This window comes from Psittacula echo (genome assembly GCF_963264785.1).
Source record: "Psittacula echo genome assembly, chromosome: 2".
Lineage (NCBI taxonomy): Eukaryota > Metazoa > Chordata > Aves > Psittaciformes > Psittacidae > Psittacula > Psittacula echo.
In genome coordinates this window covers 11,738,622-11,753,489 of record NC_137737.1, presented here as the reverse complement: position 1 = coordinate 11,753,489, position 14,868 = coordinate 11,738,622, and the positions used below count along the sequence as shown (strand labels likewise).

At 40.7% G+C, this 14,868-nt stretch overlaps 1 protein-coding gene across 2 annotated transcripts in view; it reads right to left on the bottom strand.

Moving 5' to 3' along the window:
* GLI3 (GLI family zinc finger 3) overlaps positions 1–14,868 on the bottom strand; it is a gene marked incomplete at both ends in the record, with an annotated part of 193,606 nt that overhangs the window by 47,914 nt on the left and 130,824 nt on the right. For both annotated transcript variants that reach the window (XM_080611187.1, XM_080611188.1), the window contains one exon: positions 7,410–7,611. In XM_080611187.1, the coding sequence (XP_080467313.1) occupies positions 7,410–7,611 (202 nt within the window). The remainder of the gene's footprint in view (positions 1–7,409; positions 7,612–14,868) is intronic.

Below are 14,868 nucleotides of genomic sequence, written 5' to 3'. Positions count from 1 at the left end.
TGAATTTTTTTGTCATGAATACATTGCCATATGCCGGAGTAAAATGGAATAGCTTCACTTAGAGCAACAGAGCCATGCTGATTAACCTTATGCGCTCAGACAGCACTGACAGCTTTGTCCTTCTCACTGGGATATTCCTGTTCAGGAATCCTTAGTATCCTAACTGGGCTTTGTATTAACAGTACCTTGCGTAATTCATCTGTGCTCCCTCCGTGCAAGCTCATGACGCTTCTGGCAAACATCATTTTGAATGAAGTTCATGGCTAAGCATTTTTGCACTTCTAAAACTGGTATCATTAATTACATGGAAAGTGCTAATTAATACTTGTTTTTAGGGTCTGAAAATGAAGTAATGAAGTGTTAAATGCCATCACAGTTCACTTAGCTCCAGATCTTTCCCGGAATTTGCACTGTGCTGTGTCCAATGACTTTAAACTCCTCGAATAACACAGAACCAGTCTGGAGCAACTTACTTTAAATTGACTTTTAATTACAAGACCTGTGACATACACATTTACAGGCATACATAATCACACTTGTATATGTGTGTATCTGTACACGTAAACGTGCATGCAGCATGTGACAGCACAGTCTATATTCTTTGTATTGCTTGACTTCTGACATTATACATTTTCTGAAGGCAGAAATCTTGCCACTTGTGTGTATTTGTGATGAAAAATATACACCACTTTCTAATGCAAGATGCAGGAGATCTCCAAGACACGGAATGTCACCATCCTATAATCTATATGAGCCTTCTATAGGAGGCTAGCTGCAGAATTAAGTTTCAAGAGAGCCTGAATTAGATGCAACTTTCTGTAACACTGATGAATTTCATTTTTATTCACTTTGTAGTACTTCTCTGCCATTCACGCTTCTTGAAAGAGGGGTTAAAATGAAGCTATTATGGCATGATAGAGCATTATATTCCCTTCTTTAGATTAACCATGCACAGTAAAAGACCACTGAGAATAAAGCCCCGTGCTGCACATATGTGATGTATCTAGTTATAATTGGACCTGTTTCATCGGGCTTATACCTGGTCTGTGTCTGAACTGCAACTAAGCCTTCATTTACAACATACTACATACTAGAGACCTTTTAAAGCAAGAAAAGCTTTCACTCAAAGATGCAGCTTTGAATCTCAGGCAGATCCTAATAAAAGTAACAATAAAACAGCAAAACACCTGCAACACTCACATAACTAACACATTTTTTACCCTGTACATCCTACCATGAGGAGCTTCTTGCAGAACTGCTGAATATATGGTGTTCTACTCTAAACATGTTCTTCTTAAGATTCATTTCACTAAGTATTTGGTTGTGTCCTTTTATGCAGATTTAATTACATAAATACACAAACTTAAAACTTACAGTCTAGAACAGAAACTGAAGATAAGAATTAAGCACTTGGTTTTCAGTAAAAGTTAGATGTTCTAAACGAGCTGAGCCAACTCACAAGCAGCACTTCCTCATCTCAATGCAGAATTCAATGGAGGAATGAAAATTTGATCAATGTGAAGCTATGGCAAAACCAGGTTAAGACAAATGGAATGGAAAACAGAACACAGAAAATCACAGTGCATTGGAATTGCTGATCCTCTTCTGCAATATGATTGCTGTGGTAGAGGGAGACTGTTTCAGACAGTAGCGGCAGAAATGACAATGCAAGAACTCTAAAGAGCTGACTGAAAACAACCATTTGCCTCAGAAAGGAGATGAATGAGAGAAGACATAATAAGAACATATTAAATATTGAATAAAGAAAGAAGACTGAGAACATGAGGGCTCCCTGTCTTGTAACTATGAGACATTCTGTTAAATTCAAAAACTGGATAATTTAAACCTGATAAAAGGATACTCTTTGCTCTGTGCATAATTAGGCTGTTGGGCTCTCTGCTGGAGATACTTTCACTTTTCTCTGTGATAACCGTATACTTTGTGTGTCTTAACTCTGTTTTTATTTTTCTCTTTGCCTTTGCCAAGGGAAATGGGGAGAAAATAAGACATGGTCACTTGTCTCTAGATATAAAGCAGTTCAGAGAGGAGGACACTGACTAATTACACAACAGATGTTATATACGAAGAGCTTATATGAGATGAGAAAATAATTGAGTATCCAATACCTGCTTGCAGAAAAGCAGACTCTTGCCTTCCTTGCTGACATTAATCCACTGCTAAGCTCACCCTTCCCAGGGCTCTTTGTGAAAGTACCCTCACTATCATTTCCTGATGCTCAGCTTCAGATCAGCCCAGAGCAAAGTGACAGGAGGCAGAACAGCCAGGATCTGGCTGTAATTAACCACACCATGTTAATTGCTCTTTCCTGTTCTGATGACATCAGGGGAGCAGGGGCAGATCCCGAAGGGTGGAAAAGTGTTGCTGTGCTTTCTCAGTTTCTTTCAGATCTTGAAGGAGGTCCCAAAGGGCTCTCATGCTCACACGAAACTGAATTTTAACACGCTATGAGATGGCTAAGGTGAATTCACAGTTAAATCTACCCAGATCCAAAGAAAGTCTCTTGTAGTAGGTGGAATTACTCCTGATTTAAACACCTTGTGGCTGACAGGGAATTCAGTTCATTCTCTGAAAACTGACTGTAAATTTGGCATTGCAACACTGCTACGGCAATAGAAAAATACACAGGTTCTGAGTTTCAGACCCTATAGAACATGAAGTCCCAACCTCCTATGTTTATTACAGACCAGCTAATCTTTTGTAAAGGTTTTGAATCAGTACTCTTAACATTATGGGAAGTGATTACCCCCTTTATATTCACTCTAGGCCATGCTGCCTCTCAAAAAAGAAGTGCTACTGAAGTGCAAAGTCTAATAATTGTTACAGGTAGCAGATACAACATTAAGTACCTCCTGACAAAAGATTAATAGCAGGGGTGCTGCACTGCAGGACTGAGGCAGGTAACCAAATGAGTAAATGTCAAATGAAGGATTATCCTCATTTGATGCTATTTCATACACCTCTTTTCTGCATAATCTCTCCCAGCTGAGACCTAAACCAGGTGTTTTCAAATGCATAAAGTAGAAGCTCTACCTGGTGTGCTAAAGGAGATCCACTATTAGCTGTCAGCAGGAGTGACATCTTCTTTTCAAGTACTCAGCCAGTAGTCAGGATACAGCACTACACTGCAGCTGACAATGACAAAGCGCTCGCCAAGTCAAGCCCTATCTGGATTGTGCTAAACTATTGCTATTTATTATTCAAACTGCAGTAGTATCCATGTCAAGGACCGGAGCCTTTCTGTGCTTGCCTCTGTAACAGAGACCAAAATGTGGCTCCTTTCATTTGATTTCATCCTCAACACAGTGCTCATAAGAAAGTCCTATGCTGAAAAGCCATGTGGAGCACCGACTGTAATCTTTTAGTGAGAGGATGTATTTTTTTTCCAGTGCAAAGACCAATGAGGTCCTGGTGATACATAAGGGCAGATTTAGTTCAATGTTTGATTTTACAGGCTCAATGCTCTTTTAGCCTATTTCTGCAAAGTTGCTACCTGCTTGTGTGCCAGCCCATCAGCTTTTAGTTATGTGAGCACACATCCCTTTTCCCCCCTGCAGGATTAGCAACTGCTTCACAAGTATCAATGCTTTCAACCTCCCCCTGAGGTGAAGCGGAAGGACTCACTTTGCCCAGGAACAGGAGTCAAAGAAAGATGAAGGTTAAAAAGTGCCACTTATTGCGGTTGCCCCATTTCAGACACAAAGACCAGAGCTCCTGGATTAATTAACATGACACGGTACCTGAAATGTTCAAAACAGGAGTCACAGAACCGTAGAACAGTCTGCGTTGGAAAGGGTCTTAAAGATCATCTGGTTCCAACCTCCCTGCCAGGGATGGGGCAGCCACAACCTCTCTGGGCAACCTGTGCCAATGCCTCACCACCCTCATAGTGAACTAACTTCAAGTCATATCTGTGAGCAACCCAGCTCCTCTGATAAATTGGGAGTAGTAGTCTAGATGTCCAGAAGAGAAACTGTATGAGCCTGGTGGTCACTTCTAATTAGTTCACTTTGCCCATCATCAGGCTGGGATTGTGTTTCAAGGGCAGGGTCCATTTTTCAGGCAGCAAACTACCAGGTAAGAGGCTCCCTCCTCTTCTACAGCTGCCTGGGAACCTGAGGCAGGGTCCTGTAGCTCTGACTGACACAGAGAGGATGTTCAGCCTGAGCACTGAAGCAGGCAGGGGCCATGCAAAAAAATACTGTGCAACCCTGTAATTAAAGATGGTATCAAAGCACAATCACAAGAGGGCAGTACCTTCATTCTCCTTAATGACTGGCTTCTGCATGCTTTATTCTGCAGCTTTTTCTCTCTTCTAGTCCAATCCTATGTTGTGTTATATAAAAGCATTTGGTCCCAGCTTACTTCACCTGGACAGTTCCTACTCTGATCCCTGTCTCCCCTAAAGACTGCTTTCTTTTTCACAAGGCTGTTATGGCATGCATCCCAAAGAGGTACCAGATTAACCACAGCTGCAGTTGTAGGGAAAGGTCCTCCTGCCTGTCTACAGGCCCTGGACTGGAGCATGCTGAATGCTCAGGCTATTTAACACACGCTAACAGAAACCTCCTAAGGGCTTCTATCCCTTGGCTGAATGGGACAATTTCTCCAGGACAGCAAAATCATATCTACAGCACCAAGGCAACATTCCTGGCAAATTTTAAATTCTCAGTGAAAAGGTAGCAAGAAGTCTTTTAGCCTCTTCTTCCCTAACTTTCTTCTGATAAATCAGTAACTTTGCTGATGCTTTTTGGAAATACTCAGCATTAGACAGGTATCTGACATGAAAAATGCTGCCAAGTGTATACTATTTGGGCTAACTTCAAAGTGACTGGACACAAGATCTAAAAGTAGAACTGTGCAATGCTACATTAATGTATCATTAATGCTACTGATGTTGCTTAAAATACAAAAACTTCCTGTCTCCGATTCCATGTAGTGTGCTGCTGAACTGTACCATTTTGTTGCAGCAACCTCTATGAGATTTACCTGCAAGTTTCTCAAAGCTGGGATTTTACACTAGGACAAGGTTTTCTAGACTTTGATCACTGTTGCAGACAAGATATTAAACAGGATGAACCTATGGATTGATGGCACAGTACAGTACAGCAGTTCTTGTGCTGAATGCATTATCAAGGCCAGGTTGGACGAAGCCTTGGGTGACATGGTTTAGTGTGAGGTGTTCCTGCCCATGGCAGGGCAGTTGGAACTAGATGATCTTAAGGTCCTTTCCAACCCTAACTATCCTGTGATTCTAGGATTCTATGATTTACAGTACAGTGAACTGTAACATATTACGTTTTACTCATAGTCTTGTTGCTATTTAGTCTTGCAATTTATTAAAGCAATGAAATGTGGCTTGGGTTTAATACCTTACGTCACTGTTTATTTTGGTGTAACTCTTTTATAGACAGGTTCACATGGTAGAAGTTACAGGGCACCAAACAGAGGCCAGTTGCAAAGCTGAAGAAAGAGCTATTGCTCTCTCCCTTTCTCTCTTTTCCCCTGGGAAGAATGGAGACGTGCATTCCAACTTTTCAGGTTGAACATGTATACTCTTATCAAAAAGAAAAAAATTATTAATTCAAAATCGCGTGAAATTTTGGATTATTCATTCCTGGAAAGCACGACCAGGAAGTGATGAAAGCTTCAGCCAGCCATAGGCTCAGGCACACAAGACTTGCTTTCTTCAGTTCACAACACTCACTGTTCTACTCCTTAGCACCCTTAATCAGTCTTTTCCTAAACTCACTCCAGTTCCACAACTGCCTTCAACGAACCTATTCATCCAGCTCTGGGTCTGCAGGGATGGCTCTTAGGTTAGTGATTCTATGTGTCAAAACCACATACCAACCATTTCCAGCTGAGAGGAAAAGGAGGGAAGACTTACTTACACCACTGTAGAGATTATGCCAGTTTCCATGCACTATTTGATCTACCAAACTTATAAGCAATGGAAAAGGAGGTTAGCAATTAAAGTGCCACCCCATCTTAATCAAAGGCGCAGTACACCTCCACAAAGCACATGTATTTAACAGATGTGGTCCAAAGCTGCTGCCAGCTATTGGCATAAATCATATTACACATTATGGAGCTTCATAATTGGGCCTGTGGTTACATAGATTGCAGAGATGTACTGCAGAGCTATGATATCATACCTGTGAAATACTATACAGCTATTCAAGTACATCAGGGCTAAGAAGTACTACTATTTAAACGAAATGCTTAAAAAACCCCAACAGCACTTAAACTAATACCAAATATTTACAGTGCTGTCACTTCCAAAGTCTGGCAGGCTCGTGGTTTCTAACACACCAGTTGTGTGCCCCATTTTCTCCATAAGTGCAAATCCCCATAGCCAGGTTTTGAAGTTGTGTCATTTTTGCCGGAGAGGTATGATAGAGCCCTGCCAAAAATGGGTCTTTTAGATCTCAAGAAACTGCTGTGGGGGCTTGCTCCTTTGCCTCACTGCAAATTGAAGGTGCAGGCTGCTTTTAAGCCAGGGACCAGCAGTACTCTTTGCCTGAGTGCCACAAATGCAAAAACCAGTATTTTCTGAGACTCTGGGGAGGTGGGGAATTCTTTGTGGAATACCAAAGGAGCTTTTTTCAGTTAACATATAACACTGTCACAAATACAAGAATGTTCTGCAGTTGCACTCCTTTTTGTTGCTGTTTCTCTTCATTTTCTTTTTTGACATTCTTGCTTTTGTCTCCTCTCCCTGTGCCTTGTTTACTCCCCTTTCCTGTACAACTTCTGCCCAACCTACCCTTGGTATTCTGCTCTTCTACCACCAGAACAGCCATTTTTAGCTGTTTCCTTGCACATGCAAGTGAAGTGACCAAGTGGAAATTCCAGCATTTCTGATGGTACTGGGCGATAACAGTACTTCCTTGGTACAGAACAGATAATTTAGCCACAGAAAGTCTTATCTTTCGAGATAAATACCCAGAAGGTCTAACCAAGCATTTTAATTGAACAGTACCACACGTCTGTGCTTTACCCTCTGATGACTGTAATGCAGGAATATTTCACTGTCCATTATATCTATGGCCATAAGAACCCAAGTAACTTAAGTCACAAACCCATCCTGGCGAGGCTTCTCTGCAAATAGATTCCTGAGGACACATACACCATTACTGTGGTCAGATAGAGCATTACCTGCACTGGACAATAATATGCCCTTGTGGTTACCTTTCTGAGCAAGAAGAAGGAAAGTATTTTGTACTTTAAATTAAGCTACAGTGAACATATGTTATAGAAACTACAAAATACACGTATTCACAAAACACAACAATTGCTTAAAGATGTGAGTATACATTCACCTTCATGTTTGTGTGTATAACATGTAAATGAGAATATATAATAGAGGTAGAAAATGCTGTTCTTACCTTATTGCACTTGCAGATAAGTGGCCATAAGAACCACTGGCTGAGGAACTGCTACGAGAGTTATTCAGAATTGTGACCAAGGAATTTGGAGATGTCCGTATCATGGTCTGAAGGTCAAAGCTGTGATCAGATAGGGGGGATATGGACAACGTGCGCTTCCGGCTTGGTCTAGCTGACAATCTTGGACTTGGAAACCTGGCGCCTGTTATGTAAACACAAATAATTATCCACCAGGGTACTTAATCGCATTTATTTGTTATCAGTGATGGGTAAAGGGAGTCGCAAGACACCACCATGCTGTGACAAGCCTACTCTCTCCACTTGTGATATACTGGCTACGATTGAGGAAAATTAGGAAGAAAAATCTGTCTTCCTGTGGCTTACCTCAGGGGAGCTCTGTTTATTAATGTGCAAGCAAAATGATAAATTGCTAAACAAAAAGAAAAGACTTTTATGAGTTATCCCTCTCATTTCTGGTGATTTATGAACCTGATGGCTTCTTAGACACTCACATCATTAATTCAACCATGAGCAACGAGACCGTGGTTCAGATCCAGGCTACCTGCAAACCCAAAGCTGCATCACTTTATACATACAGCCAAAGCTATAATTGTACAATACAACGTAGAAATGAAGAGGCAGCTTTTCCTTTGTCGATCATAATTCTACCTGGTCGATACTTGATGCAAAACTGAGTATCAGGACTGAAAAAAACCCACTATAAAGGAAAGCTCTATCAGCAGAAGTCAAACTGACATTCACAGCATTAGACTGTGAAACAGTAGGCTTTATCTGAACTTGTCCAGGATCCCACTACACTCTTGTTTGGGGTGTACAGGAGTCTACAATTGCCAATTTCTTTAAAACTAGAGCTGAAACTTTTCAAAGCAGCAAAGAGACGGCAGCCATGCAGATTTAAATAAATACATATTGCACTTCTAAATTTTCTGTGCTGCTCTGAAAATCTTCACCTCTTCTGGTCTATTTTACCATGTCACCCCAGCTCTCTGCAGTCCTGACAGAAGATACATCACCCTAAATTTCCTCCCTTTATTTAATTATTTTCGATCTCAGTTGAGACCAAAGAGAGAATTAGCTTCCCCACTGCATCCTGAACTGTTTCCTTTGACTATATTGCTGCTTCTACCTTTTTAATCCCTCTAACCTCTAGTAAAGGACTGAGTCTTAACGCTCCTGACAGCCAGGGTCATGCAGGTCTTGCGTATGATGCTTATTTTACAGTCCCTGACATTCTCTGTAACTTGCTAATAATTTACAGTTAACCAAAAGCCTTCAATATAGGTCTGCCTTTCCTAATTCATGCTCATGTCTTGGTGCCCAGGATGATTTTTTCAGCAGGGTATTTAAGTTTATGTATACCTAATATTAGCAAGGAGAAGAACTCAAATGACTCCAAATAAACACACTCTGAGGACAGAGCTGGATCAGAATCAGCTATTACATTTTCCTTACACACCTGAGTGGGTTGCCCTTCTTTCTGTGCATGTCACCCAAGATTTTCACCTGGTATTAAAAGCTGCCATTTTATTGCTGCTGTGACTACATGATCAGATCTCCATCTACAGCCCTCTTCTAACCTGTGCTTAGACTGGCCTCAACTAGCCAACATGGGTGTCAAGTCTCTTTGCCATCTGGCTAACACAGGGTTTTTCCCTTTGTGTTCTGTCTCTACAATAGGCCTTAGCCCATATTGGTTCAGTCTTTCAATGAATATTCATGCCCTTGATTCATCATTTAAAACTTAGGTGTAGCCATTTATTTCTTCCTAAAAGCTACTACACGTTATTTTATGTAATCTGTTTTATCTGCTTTTTATGAGCTTGCTGTTGTACTGTGTCTGATTGATATTTTATTAGTGCTGTGCTTTGTCTTTAAAGGCAGAGGTCTTTTAGCTGTGCTAAAATAAAAACCAACAACAATCAGCAGCTCTAAGAAGCTGCAACATATTTAATAAGGAAATACAAGATACATGTCATGGTACGAAAACATAGTAATACTTTGCACTTACATCTTTGATCCACAGCTCTCCTCTGCTGATTGTTCACCCAGCATGAATGAGACCACCACCTCTGAAGTTAGTGGTAGCATAATTTGCCTCAGCTAAGGATACAATTCAAGTGCTTTATAGGTGAATAAACTCAGTTATAGTGGTTTTACAAGGAGACAGGCAAGTACCAGTGTTCCTGGTTAAACAGCAGGTGACAAGGAAGACATACGCTGACCAGCAAAATGAAAGCACTGCTATCACAGCACTGTGTGTTGCTACCAGCCATCCCAATGGTGTGCTATATACAACAGGAACAGTTTGCAGTCATGTGGACATAATAATGTTTTCCTAAAACAGGGGGGCACAGACCTCATCATGCCAGCAAGAAGCCAGAAGAGATGCTCAGAGAGGACAAGCACAGCACCCATTCTTTTGATAAGCAAGACCTAGTTAAACATCTGTATTTACAACTGAGACGCCACGTGCTGCTGATGACCATATATGACCAGTTTCAAATGTGACTTCCAGCAGAAATGCTTTTGAAAAATTACTTCTTATGGATTTGAAGTCCATTCTTGAATCTGACACCACAAAGGGATTTCCACGTCTTTCAGAAATTCATTACAAGCCTGCTAAACACGGACTGATGGCTACGGATGCTAACTAGGGAAAGGGTGCATAGGTTTGATGAAAAGAAAGTGAAGCAGTTGTTAAGAATACTAGCACTTGAGTACCTCTCCTTTGAAGCTAGGCTGGGCAATAAAGCTTGAGATAACAGTTTGTGTTTTGCTAATTTTTGCCATCAGACACCATTTATTTTGCATGCCAGAACTGTCCAAATAGACTCATCAGTACTCCAGCCTGCATCTCAGAGAGGACTGAACAGGCACCACTGACAACTGCTCAAAACTCTTATGATCCTGGAGAGATGGATCCCCTCCATCTACTTTGGATGGGAACAACACCCTAAGGGCCAACAGACTCCTGCGAAAAGGGAGTATTTCTGTTCACAGCGGAAGCCAACAGCTGAGGCAGACGAGAGTCTGGCCACAGAGAAGGGGGCCTGGCTTCAAGGGAGGCCACTTTTCAAAACTGAAAATACAAGTAAATGGAATTACTGGTTTTTCAGATCTTCATGGTTTAATTAGGTTTCACATGCCTAAAAAGTCTTAAGCATGAGCTGACCACTTGTTACACTGCAGGACATTTGCTAAACCATTAATGTGGCGTAACATCAGTCTTACTTAGTATGTGACTATAAAAAGGAATAGGTCGTAATTTGTCAGTGCCTCCGAATACCAAACCTAAGTTTTCAGCCTTGCCCAGGCATTTATTTTAAAAACAAACACTTCAGTATTTATTTAGCAACTTGAGACATCCATCTGCTCACAGTATTCTCCCACCAAAGCATTACACTCCCTACTCGATACTGCTTTAAACCCCCCCAAAAATGCAGGAGCACTGATTCATTAAAAATCCATTTACCTTTGCGCAAGTGCTGAAAACAAACTAAACCATCAGCTTTGGCAAAGCACACAAATGGAAGCTGAGAGTGAGGATCTGTTTAGGAATGTTACCTTTCAGGAGCAGACATTAAAGTAATAGGAAGTCAGTAGTTGATAGCAAAGACTGAGTGTGCCGACAAGAATCCAGCAGGTGACAGAAGAAAAGATCTTACTCCTGGGGTGAAGATCAATTCTAAAATAACAGATATCTATCTCCATCATAAATTTCAAAAATGGAATATGCCATCCAGCAAATTTGCCCATGAATTTGATTTCTGAGTTGAAGTTTTTAGCCTTGCTTAATCATTTATAAGGCAATCTTCAGACACGTATCATTTATCCCATCCTTTTAAATCAAACTTCATCAAACCTTTTTTTATTCCATCCCTTTAAATCAAACTTCTTTGAACCTGTCCCTGGCACCAGTTTTTGTTGAAGGCTATGAACATGGAAAGCTTGATTTTTTAAAGCTTTTCTTTCTTTTTCTTTCTGGTTTCTGCTCACAGATGCGTAAACTTTTGTTTTCACTTCATGAAAACACTTCATTTGTCATCAATTTTGCCTTAGCTTTCAAACTGGTAAATCTGTCATCAGTATGAGAAGAAAAGGAATGGCTTTGCTACTCCACCCTCATTCTCCAACTGTGCTTGAAAACCAGAAATCAAACCCAGTCCAAAGCTTCTCACATTGGATTAACTTTTCAGGCCAACCAAATTCTTCACATCAACTGGGTTGCTATCAGTGTCTTTAATGCCAAAAGGGGTAGGTCAATGCTGAGTACCCTTGAAAAAGAAAAAAAACTCCCATCCTGAGTGAACATAGGCAAAAGTTAATCAGAGTGAGGATATTAATACCCTCAGGGTGAATCTAGAAACCTCAGGCAACATGCCTGCCTTCCACTGAATACAATTTAAAAGCAGAGTAACAGGTATTCCCGAAGTGAAAAAATGCAGGTATCAAACACAAAAGGCTGTCATTTTTTTACCATGGTACTGTCAATACCATCCCCATCTACTCCCCTCCTAGTTACTTTAATGTTACACTGAGAGGTACCACATCTGACTCTTTTAGATCAAGCAAGACGATGGAAAGACTGGGTTAGGGATTCTGGCCACCAATACTGTAGAAAAGCTTTACAGCAGCCAAGAAAATTCTGTTCCACTTTTCATGCCACACAGGACAGAATGAGGAAAAATGACAATCAAGCATACACACTACTGGCCTTATTCTTCCACAATATATTAGACAATTTATGGACAGTGAATTTCACAGCTTCAAGAAGTCTGCTCTTTAGGAAAGATTTAATGTTCTGATTAATGCCTGTCCCACTCATCCCCATCTTGAAATCAGTTTCAAGCATCACAGAGCAAAACAAAAGGCCACAAACTGCATGAAACGTGCTTTTGAGCCCAGTGCATGCTGCTGTTGGAATTACTATTTGTACTACTAGAGAGGGTAGAGATGCCAAATTACTGTGCTAGATGCTGTATAACCACACAATTAGGAGACAGACTTGCTTCACACAAGAACAACGTCTTGCTTGTATCTGTTTGGTTGTTGTGTGCAATAAATGAGCAGCAGCCTTTGGGTGAGTTCAGTCAACTTGCTGAGAATTTGATAGCAGATAATGAGGGAAACTACCAATCTCTCTCCTGTTTCCTTTGACAAGACTGGGCAAAGGCAAAAGAGTACTTTTAAGATCACTATACAAACCCATAAGAAGAAAGACCCAATCAAATGGCACTGCTTTGCACTGATCACTGCTTTGTTGTTAAATGCAAACATGGGTATTGTTTTTTTAAAAGAAGTCTTAATATCAGCTTCCCACTAATTGTTTTGTTCTTGTTTCTAATCTAGAATTCTGACAAAGAAGAAAGGGGTTTTCTTTAGCATGATGAATGATAGGACATTCAGATTCCTACTTAATGACAATTAATTTAGTGTATACCCATGCAAGTTAAGATAGTTTTAATTAGTTTTTACAAAGTAAAAGGGTAACTTCACATTCTATTTAGATAAAAGCAACTATTGCCTGACATTCTCATCAAATACAGAAGGTGAGCTGAGTGACCTTACTAGGATTCACTCTTAGTTTAATTCTCTATTTACTGTTTAAAAATAACCCATTTGCATAATAGTGCTGCACTTTTTTTTGTCTTTAACTCTGAAATAATCCCTAATTGAAAAGTTGCTGCTATAACGAATCTCAAATGTGTGATCTCGGTTTTAAAAACCAAACACAAAACAAAGAGCGCATCTCAAATATATTGTAGCTAAAGCTGGTGACAGCAAATATCCTTATTAGAGATAGTGTTTAGGTACCTTTTATGAATGGGCTGAAGTTACGGGCTAAAGTTAAAATGTAAGAAGTGATAATGCTCTTCGGATGTGAAAGATGTAATTCTATGTAGATTATAGCAACCCAATCTCTACTAACACATGAAGGTCCTTTGTGCAAATGCCATTAGTTGTACGAGCACTGCAATGTTTCTGTTTTTCTTCAGTTTTCTGGCATACACCTGGGTATTGATCTTCCTATAGACTGAATAGACTCATTCATTCAAGCCTGCATCCAAATACATGGTTTGGTTCTGCTATTTACATGCATTCAGAAACTCTTTCCCAAGAGGAATCAAAACCACTGAAAGTATAACATATCTCTGCAGATAGGGGTTGGACTAGATGATCTTTCAAGGTCCCTTCCACCTCAAACTATTCTATGATTCTATCATACTTTTACTTCAACGAAGGCATGTCCATTCATACCAGACATGGATTTGTCCTTGCAACTGTAACACTACCCGAACCACCTGCAACTTCCGCAAGATCTTATTAACATGCATCAAATGCATGAGCAGTGTACCTCATCTCTCCCTATTCCTCTCAAAATCCACATCAGGAAGGATCATATTCTTAAGCTTTCAAGCATTGAAGCTTGCACATTAATTTCTGGTTTAAGTCCAGGCTACTTGTGTGGGTTTATCATGTCTCTGAAGTGGGTCCAACGTATGTCACATTACTGTTAAATCACTGTGCACGCTACTAGCACAGTGAGACTGAAAACAGACACTGAATTAGAAAATCCTTCACTATCAAGGTAACAGAATAAAACTAGTTTCTCTGCCCAGTTCCACTACTATCTGTCTTGCCTGAGTCTCATAAAAATTGTTGGTCAGTCAACTACTTCCCACTCCCAGGCACGTGTCCTGCACAGGTAGCTATGTATTCCAGAGGTGAACCTCCCAACTCCCACACTCCTTGAGATCAGCAGCTATGGCATGCAGCCAACAGCAAGGAAAGAAGAAACTAACCTGCTAACAAGGGTTTTAAAAAGCTGTAGGACAACAAGCTGGTCTAATGCTATTGCATTGCAGTGTACTACCAAGCAAGAGTCAACAGTTACCACCACCTTTTATTTCCTTTTGTTATGGTTTAAGCCCAGCTCACTCATTCCCCCCCACTCCCGGAGGGATGGGGAGGAGAATCAAAAGGACGTAAATCCCACGAGCTGAGATAAGAATTACCACCAATAATAATAATAATAATGGGAATGACAAGGGGAGAGAATATAAAACTAAAAAGGGAAAGGCAAAAGAAACCAATAAACACAAGTGATGCACAATACAATTGCTCACCACCTGCCAACCGATACCCAGCCCAACCCAACCAGTGATCTGGGCCTTCCAGGTATCTCCCCCCAGTTTATATACTGCATATGATGTGGTGTGGCATGGAATACCCCCCTTTGGCTGGTTTGGGTCAGGTGTCCTGCCTCTGCTTCCTCCCAGACTCATCTGGTCACTGCCGAACTCATCTGGTTTCATCAAAGTTCATGCTTTGTTGGGGTGATGATCAAACAGAAATCAGGGTCAGTCGATGGCGTCCTGAGGACAGTTCTGCTGCTGCTGCTGGCTTTCCCATGATTTTATTCTCTGCTGATGATCAT